The sequence below is a fragment of the Lactuca virosa genome, chromosome 4 (genome assembly GCF_052849685.1).
Source record: "Lactuca virosa cultivar CGN04683 chromosome 4, Lactuca_virosa_CGN04683_v6, whole genome shotgun sequence".
Lineage (NCBI taxonomy): Eukaryota > Viridiplantae > Streptophyta > Magnoliopsida > Asterales > Asteraceae > Lactuca > Lactuca virosa.
Genome location: NC_136429.1, coordinates 306,026,268 through 306,035,731, shown reverse-complemented (window position 1 = coordinate 306,035,731; position 9,464 = coordinate 306,026,268). Strand labels below are relative to the sequence as shown.

Genomic DNA, 9,464 nt, shown 5'->3' with positions numbered 1-9,464 from the left:
TCCGAAAATATATAGTTTATTCTTTAGAATTCACAATGTGATGTTATGAATTTTAGATATTTTTAGTTTTTTTTCGATAAACAATGCGAAGTTATGAATTTTAGATATCCACGAGGTGTAGTTTCGATTAATTTCATCTATTCCAATATACGACAATCATATAAATATCTAATTATAACTCTTTTAACACCATTAACAAAATTTAAAAAAAAAAAGAAAAAAAAACCTCATAACACCATTAATGGTTCGGACCTTGAAAGCTATTAAATCTTAATAAACAAAAACATGAGTTCATTACAATATAAAAGAATTTGATTACTCACATAGCTTCACAAGTTATTTATTACTCACACACAACCATTCAAACAGTTAGCGTATGGCTAATTCACTAGACAACATATGTAATTACAAATGAAACAGTATAATTAAAAAAACACTATCATAATGCTTGACTACGTTTCTGACGGACATTGAATAAAAGTTTTAGTTTCCATAATTTCAGTGAATTTTGTTACATCACATAGATCTTTGATTCAGGAAGAAGATGGGGTTATCAAAGAAAGAATCATTCAAAATCAAATAAATTAAAAAATAAGATTTTAGGATAAGTGATTTGAAATATTTTTAATCAAAACTATGTCGTTTTGAATGATTCTATATACAAGCTTATATATATATATATATATATATATATATATATATATATATATATATATATATATATATATATATAGGTTATAATGTGGATTGCATCTATTGTGTGGTCGTAGGGACAATCTTAGGGGCTGTTTGATACCCATCTGACCCAAACCGAGTCAGATGTTTCAGCTTTCTCGGTCAGACTTTCGTGTTTGATACGAGCTGTCTCGGTCAGCTTGTCTGGCCCAAATGGATATCTCGCTCAGCTGTGAAGATGTTGCTGACTCGCCCAAAAGACCATCCTACCCTCTAAAATTTTTCTCGTGACCTAAAAGAGACTGCGTCCAAAATCAGACGCCTCCTCCATCGAACAGCTCCCTCCCAATCGCTGCGATCTCCCTTCAGATCTCCTCCTTCCTTCAATCAGATCTTCTTCTTCTCCAGCAGGTAAGTTCTACAATCAAAATCGTTTGTACATAACCTTTAAAATCAGAAGTTCTTTGTTTATAAGCTCTAAAATCAGAATTGTTTTTGTGCTATTGTTATGAAATTTGAATCCTACCCTCTAATTTCTACTTCTTTTCGTGACCTATAAGCTTTAAAATCTGAAATCTTGTGTGTAGATGTGTTATTGTTATAAAATCAGAAATTTTTTTGTGTATTGCTCTAACTTTATGAAATTTGAATTTGTGAGGGGTAGGAAAGTCATTTAACGTACAATAAATCATTGATCCACTACCAAATCATATGTTTTTAACTCAAGGAGAACATGAATAAAAGGCATGTAAGGACATGAATTAAGCGTGTTTCCATGGAAGTGTAGACATGAACTAAGGCAGAAAGTTGAGTATTTGGTTCTTACATATGGCATTTATCCATAAGCCAACACTAAGGAACCGATGGCTTGATTATAACTTATATAATTTTCAGCTATTGTTTACTAAATAAATAATGTTTGTTACAACTTTATCATATCTTACAATTAAGAAACAATCAAGAGAATATGTCAGAGTTTATATTTACACACGGTTAAGATGGCCATATGTTATATTCACCACACCTCCATAGAATCACCGTGTATTGCTCTAATTTTATGAAATCTGAATTTTTTTTGTGTATTGCTCTAATTTTATGAAATCTAAATTTGTTTATGAATTTGTTTATGAAATCTTGTGTTTAGATGTGCTATTGTTATAAATTTTGAATTTGTTTATGAATAAGCTATGAAATCATAATTTTTTTTTGTGAATAATCTATGAAATCTGAAATCTTCTATTTAGATAAGCTATTGTTATGAAATCAGAAAATTTTTTGTGTGTATAAGCTATGAAATTTGAAATTGATTTTATTGGTAGAAAATTGTTTATGTTAAAAAATTGTTTTATGCTATGAAATCGGAATCCAACTATTATGAAATTCTTTTGTTTTTGTATAGTTGTGCTATTTTTATTTAGCATGATGTTGATTTCGGTAGAAAATTGTTATTTATATTTTAGGATGTTGGTTTGGAATGAGAGTGAGGATAAAACCTTTCTTGATGCTTGTATCCACGAACTAACCACTAATGGTCGTGAGGGTTCTGGGCTTAAGGCAAGTTCATGGAAGACAATACGCGAAAATTTGATAAACGAGCATCGTAAAGAGGTTGATCAGAAGCAAATGAGAAACCACTTTGACTACTTCAAATCAAAGTATGTTGCTTGGGTGCAACTGAAAAACAAAGTCGACAATACATATGATCCTACAAAAAATAAATTTAATCTGACCGATGAACAATGGAAGGAAGAGGGAAAGGTAATATTTTTATAACAAATACTATAATGATTATTTTAAAAAAAAATTACTAACATTTATAAAAATTGTAAACAGTTGAACAAGTACGTGTTGTCATTGAAAACTAAACCCATGCTGTTTCCTGATCTTTGCACCCAACTATTTGAAGGGTCGACCTCACCTGGCTTTAAAAGTTGGGGGCCATCATCTACACTCCCTCGTCCTGTAGAAGAGTTTAGTGCCCATGATTTTGATGATGATGTTCCAATGGAAACTTCAACACAACACGTAGGTGCAAGTGAAGAGTCTTCAGGGCGTTTAAAAAATACGGAAGTTGGTGGAAACAAAAGAGTTGGTGGGAAAAAAGAGATGCAAGGGCATTAGAAGTTAAAGAGGAGATTGTCAAGCTTGCAAGGTCATTAGTGGAAAAAAATGAAAGAATTGAAAAAATTGAAATAGATAAGGATGTTGGTGCGTGTATGGAGAAATTGAACAAAATGGAATGGGGAGAAAAGATGAAAGACACAAGACTTCTCTTTTGCTATTTGGTGAAAGTGCTGATGTTCGAAAAGTTTGTTTACGACTTTCACATACTAGTTGTGAGTCGTGGGTGATGGGTGAGGGTAGGAAGTATGGTTACCTTTGATGGGTGCGGGTAGAAAAGTTTGGTTACTAGTTTTTTGGATCCTATGTTTGATGACTTTTTTGGATGTTATTTTGGATGATGTTTACTAGTTTTTTGTTACTAGTTTTTTTGGTTACTTTGGATCCTATGTTTGATGACTTTCGCATCCTATGTTATATGACTTTTGTTAGTTTGGATGATATGTTACTTTGGTGCATGATTTGTTTTTTACTTTAACATGTTACCTAATTGTTTGTAACAGGTGAAGTATGGTTTCTGATGGTGAAGTTGTAGCTTTTTTTTACTTGTGTTTTATTGGTTGAGGTCAAACCAGAGCAGACTAATCAGAATTCATAGAATTAGAGATAACGATTCAAGCGGGTATTCGTATACGCAATATTTGATGTACGGAGACCCAACTCAATGTTTCGATATGATGCGTCTTACACAAGAGGCATTTGCATTATTATGCAACCATTTTACCCAAAAAAATTGGTTGCAAGCTAGTAGGACAGTAAGCATTGAAGAGAAGATGGTTATGTTCTTACATGTTATAGGACATAATGAACGTTTTCGCGCGGTTAAGGGAAGATTTCATCACTCCACACAAACGATTCATCAATGTTTTCACGAGGTCCTAACTGCAATGATGTGTCTTGCAAAAGAAATTATAGTACCAACAACTCCTAATCCAACAAGACATAACTCGGAACGACATAGACGGTTAAAAAATATTTTTTCCGGAGCAATAGGTGCATTAGATGGAACTCTTGTACATGCGGTTGTACCCGTTGATCAACAAACTTGTTATAGGGGAAGAGGAAAAGGAGAATGTTTTCAAAATGTAATAGGAATTTGTGATTTTGATATGATATTCACCTTTGTTTGGGCTGGATGGGAGGGTATAGCACATGATTCAAGAGTTTTGAAAGAAGTTGCATTCAATTCGACTTCTGGATTTCCATTTCCTCCACCAGGTTTGTAATCTTTTTATAATTTTTATTATCTATCTTCTTTATATAATATGTGTCACACTCATTTGCAGATAAATATTACCTTTGTCATGCCATTTATACAAACACTCGTGGGTTTATGGCTCCATACCGCAATACTAGGTATTGGTTAGCCAATTTTCGAAGAGGCAGACCTTTAACTAGAGAAGAAAGGTTCAATTATGCTCATGCACAACTTAGAAATGTTATTGAGCGTGCTTATGGTGTATTGAAGGCGAGATTCCCAATCTTAAAACAAATGGCTCCTCATCCTTTTACAGTGCAAAGAGACATAGTCATTGCTTGTGTCGCAGTCCATAATTTTATAAGGAAATACAATATAGAAGATGACTTGTTTACAAATTTTGAGGAGGACACTATGGTTACTCCTGACGTCCAAGGTGGGGGAATTGATAGAGAAAACATACAAGGCATAGAATGGGGTCCAGAAGCCGTTGAATATATGCGTGTTTTGCGTGATCAGATTGCAAATCAACTACTTTCACCTACTTTACATTAAATTATTATGTTATTTTAAATTTCATTATGTTTTTATTTGGATATTAAATGATTTTTGCTTAATTTACATTTTGTATGACATTTTTTATTTGTGTGTAATTTACATTTTGTATGACAATATGTATGTTTTTATAATTATTCAGCAACTTAATCCATCACTATATATAACAGCAGGGTAAAATGGTCATTTTTCATCACTCAGCACATTCGGTCAGATGTAAAATCAAACAACAGGATTTCTTACTCAGTCAGGATTTCTTACCCAGACAGACCTTTTTCAATCAGCACTTTCTCAGTCAGCAACTATCAAACGGGGTCTAAGTTAGAGACTATGTCTTGGGAGGAGTTTGTGACCCGGTTTAGGGCGGAGGTTGCGCCAGCTGTCACAGTGCAGCCGTTGGCAAGGGAGTTTGTGAGCATGTCAGAGTGCAAGACCCTGAACGATGTGATTTTGGAGCCCATGATCGGGAGATTGATCTAGGGCACCTCGGGAAGAGAAAGACAGAGTAGGTTCAGACAGCAGTGGCCCAGGCTAAGGGGCCCAGGACTCAGTATTCATGGTTGGGAGGCCAGCAGGGTCGGGTCCGTTGTACCAAGTGTGGGAGGACCCATGTAGGAGGCTGTCGGGCGACAAGGAGGGGGTGTTTCAGTTGTGGACAGATAGGTCCTTTCAGTAGGGATTTCCCTCGAGAATCGATTTCGATATGTTTTCGCCGCAACCAAGTGGTCCACCAGAAGGCCGACTGTCCAGAGTTAATGATAGGAGTAGTGAGAGCACGTGCTCCATCCACTCTGAGGATCCGAGCATTGTAGTCATAGGCTGATGGGATCCGAGTTCCACCGGTTGATGCCATAGGTATGAGCCGCATTCCTTCATTCATGCTCTTATCAAATGTGTTTATGGTTTTGTGATTATGTGAGAAGCTATGTGTGGCTTATATAAGTCCCCATCTAGAAATTGAGTTTTCTTCATGATGGTCTTGAGAATCTTCTTGTGCCATTTTGCATACCGTGGGTCGTGTTTAGAAGGGGATTAAGTATCCTGCTTAGGAGACCAGCAGCCATTCTGATCATTAGTGGTATCAACTAAAATTCAAGGAATCTGCAAGGTGGGGATGTCGAGTTTGATTGCAGGATATGTGAAGGTTCTTCATGGTTTTGAGGAAATGAGGAATGGGTGTGATCGTGGGTGTAAGATCGGTAGTTTTCAAGTTCAAACCTTCAAAGCGGGGTGAGTTGCAGGTTCTCATGGGAGGTCGCTCTAAGTGCAAGTGAGTCGTGGAGTCAGTTGGGTAACCGCTTCGATATTTGAGATGTTGTTCTCCATCATCTGACCAATCGCCAAGGACTAGTAGTGGATTTAGCAGAAGGTGCCTAAGGATCTTCTGATTCTTGGAGGTATTGGGAATGATCACCTAGTCATGGAATGTGTAAGTGAGAGGCTTGGCTGGTCACGGAAAGCTGGTTGTGGTAAAGCTCAGGTTTTCAACTACTACCATCAGTAGGTACCGAGTAGTGGTAACGCATCGCTTTTAAGAAATGGGAAAGTGTTGTTCGTATGGGTTATTTCAGCCATTGGGATTGTCAGAAGGAATCAAATGGTATCCATTGGCAACTTTGACTATATGGATCCTTCGGCAGGTAAGTTGCTGAATTGATGATCCATTCGTTCCGGACAAGGGTTATAGTTCCTTGTCACGAGCTAAAGTTGCTTAAGGATTTGGGGTTGTATCATGGAAGCACCTGGGATTATTGAAATCGTTGAGATTTCTATAAAGTACTCATATGGTTTTGGAATGTGGGTGATCGCTAAGGTTGGCTAGTAATGAAATGCTAGCCCTTGTAAGCCCCGATTGTTGACAGTTGAATTGTAAGGTTGTGAGATGGATTGGGAATCCATCAAATTCTTTGTGAATTGGAAGGGTGAAGTTGAAACCAAGTGTGGGAGAATCTTTTAGACTAAGGGTTGCCCAAGGGTGGATATCCAGGTTTCATTGTGCATTAGTGGTGACTTAAGACATGCATGTGGATGGATTCAGGTTGAGGGTTGTGTTAGGGACTCTATGTCTGCTCTTGTTTGATTAAGGCCTTGGGGATCGAAGCATAATCCGAACACCTGGTTGGGATTCAGTTGATATGGTTCTGGACCCGTGTTTGATTATGGTTAGTGGTAGATGGATAATATTACCATGGGTTGGGTCTATGGCGGTTTGGAGGTGTTGTAAGAATACGGAGTGGCCCGTAGCGGGCACCTGGTTCTTGAGTATATGTGAGAGCAGGTTAAATCTATGGTTGGGGGTTGTAGTTTCCTATAGGTAGGATTAAGCCATGGCAGGACAAGTTGTGAGTTTGTGGGAAGGCTACTATATTCGTGGAATTAAGGAAGGTTGTGAGTCGTGTAGAGGTCGGTGGTGACATAAGACTACAAATAGGCATGTAGAATTTGTTTATAGCAAGGTGAATATTATTGCATCGATGTAATGGTTGGTTATGTTATCCATTAGTTGGATCAGAAAGGCTGTTGGATCCAGTATGGCAAGCAAGCTAGGATAACTCTTTCCAGATAAACCCTCATTCAGGAGTCGTGTGGTGCAACTGTGTAAGGCTATCAGCCTTAGCAACCAGTTAGAAATACGGTATATCAGTTAATTGGTTGGTAAGCATGAGACCAGGGAGGTCTTGGCTGCATCAGAAATGTAATTATGGGTTAGCAAGATGAGCGTGGGATGGTACTAGAGTTGGAGGCTCATGTTAGGAATCGTCTTGTTTTCAAGCGAAGGGTTTTCCGCAACAATGAATGGTCAGGGAATCCTACTTCCCAGTGGAGATAACAAGAGAATCCAGTGTTGGAAGGGTTTATGCTCAGTTGGATTACGAAGTGGAGTCGATTTGGCAGTGATTCTGAATGGTCTATCCACCGGGAAGTCAGACAAGGTTTTTGGGATTCGGATTTTGGGCAAACTGGTGATAGATATATCTCAGAGGTTAACACTAGTGGGGTAAGGACCCGTTCATCATCAGAATATGAGAACCCTGCTAAGGTTGGGTTCGATTATAGCTTTGGAAGGGTGTTGTGAGTACGGGTCAACTTTTCAGCTCGTCTCAAGGTTGTGGGATTATCGTCCAGATTGTCTATATATATATATATATATATATATATATATATATATATATATATATATATATATATATATATATCTGGAGGGTAGTAAGGAGTGATTTCGAGGACGAAATCTAATTTAAGTGGGGGAGATTTGTAACACCCTGTTTCGGGTCATTTCATAATTAGGGTCGTGACCCAAGGATCAAGGCTTCGGGCCTTGGGAAAGAGGTTTAGGCCCTCTGGGTGGGGATAATGTAGATTGGGTGACCGGGACTTAGGTTTGCGTTTTGGAGCCCAAGGGTATAACCGTAAAATGTCAGTTCGGGCCTTTTATGAATTTTGGATTTAAGTTTGGAAAGCTTTAAGGCAAGGGAGAGTTGATAAAGTGTAGATCTTCTCGTCATCTTTCTAGGGATATAAAGATCGTCGAAATCTGACATAGAACGAAAAAGTAATGGCCTTCGGAAGTTCGGTGGTATTAGGGCTAAGCCTAGTATGCTGGGCGTACATAGGAGTACACTAGGCGTACTAGGCAGATGCATCGCGGATGACTCATTGAGGATGTTGGGCGTACCAAGAATACGCATGGCGTACTCCAGTCAGGTGCAAACCCTAATTTAGGATCTTGTACCCTATTTAATGACCTTAACTTAACTCCAAACCCTTCTACCTTCAGTATCCACCCCATTAGACACTAGATACGAAACCCTAGCCTCCTTTGGTGTGATTCTTGAATTCTTGTGGTGATTTCATGTATTTTGGTGCTCATTTAAGAAGAAGGAGCTTCTTCAAGGAGTGTTGGATTGCTTGAAACTTGTGGATCCAGACTTTGTGCATCTTGATCTATCTTCTAGAGGTATAAAGCTTCAAATTTTATGGTTCTTTATTGTAGATCTAGTTATGGGAATTGTTTTAAGCATGTTTGATCCCAAGATTATGGTTCTTATGAGTAGAAGCTACTCCAGGACCTTTGAGCCTCATATTTCATCTTTGTTGCAGTTATTAAGTCATAAAAATGTCATCTTGTGGGGTTTTACTGCTTCATGAAAGTATTAGTGACCTCTTATGAAGATTAGGAAGCTTAGATTATGGTTTGGACTCCATTAAGCCATGCAAAGTCAGAAAGTCAGGAACTTTATGACTTACGACACACCTTAAGGGTCAGATCTGTGTTTGGACATTCTTGATTTAATAATTAAGAGCTTATTAGGGATTTTGGGCCCTCTGCTGAGTACGTTGGGCGTACATAGGAGTACGCTCAACATAATGCGTGGTTTATGCATTAGTGTCTTATATATTGTGCTTCAGTGGTGAGTACGCGGTACATACTCTTCAGGTACGCGGGGCGTACTCCCGAGGACTCCCCATTTCTTCTGCTTTGACGAGTTGTGTCATGCGCATAGATGACTCGTAAGGGTGTACAAGCTGGTATCCAAGGCGTACGCATCTTGGGCCCTTTTGATTTTGGGCCACCTTTTTGTACTTTAGGGTTTTGGTCTTATGTTGGGCCACAAGTATTGCTGAGATGGGCCATTGTTAGGCTTTGGATTTTTAAGGAATTGGGACCGTATTGGTCCTTTAGGGTCTTTGAATTGAGCCATTATTGGGCTTTATGTGCCATTGATTTTGGGTCTTAATTAAGTGGACCAATTGAAGGGAATGGTAAAATAGTCTTTTAACCTAGGAGATGGGATTAGTGAATTAAGTATCGATTGTGGTTTATAACCCAATTATTAGTTGGGTTTTTATCTGATTGGTTAGAGCGGGGATTCTCGAATTCAGCGGCCAGAGCATCAGTTGGATTGACAGCGGA

At 38.1% G+C, this 9,464-nt stretch overlaps 2 protein-coding genes across 2 annotated transcripts; both read left to right on the top strand.

Moving 5' to 3' along the window:
• Window positions 1-2,136: 2,136 nt before the first annotated feature.
• LOC145106033 (L10-interacting MYB domain-containing protein-like) lies at window positions 2,137-2,796 on the top strand. The gene is made up of 2 exons (XM_079043080.1): window positions 2,137-2,433; window positions 2,509-2,796. The coding sequence occupies exons 1-2, from the start codon at window positions 2,137-2,139 to the stop codon at window positions 2,794-2,796; spliced, it is 585 nt and encodes a 194-aa protein (XP_078899206.1).
• A 1,109-nt stretch (window positions 2,797-3,905) lies between these two features.
• Window positions 3,906-4,549, top strand: LOC145106032 (uncharacterized). The gene is made up of 2 exons (XM_079043079.1): window positions 3,906-4,014; window positions 4,083-4,549. Exons 1-2 carry the CDS (start codon window positions 3,906-3,908, stop codon window positions 4,547-4,549), a joined length of 576 nt encoding a protein of 191 aa, XP_078899205.1.
• The last annotated feature ends 4,915 nt before the right edge of the window (window positions 4,550-9,464 follow it).

Bases quoted from the DNA above. Each gene is read 5' to 3' on its own strand.
- LOC145106033 (XM_079043080.1), top strand. From the start codon at position 2,137: ATGTTGGTTTGGAATGAGAGTGAGGATAAAACCTTTCTTGATGCTTGT. The intron at 2,434-2,508 runs GTAATATTTTTA...AATTGTAAACAG, and splicing joins AATGGAAGGAAGAGGGAAAG to TTGAACAAGTACGTGTTGTC.
- LOC145106032 (XM_079043079.1), top strand. From the start codon at position 3,906: ATGATATTCACCTTTGTTTGGGCTGGATGGGAGGGTATAGCACATGAT. The intron at 4,015-4,082 runs GTTTGTAATCTT...ACTCATTTGCAG, and splicing joins ATTTCCATTTCCTCCACCAG to ATAAATATTACCTTTGTCAT.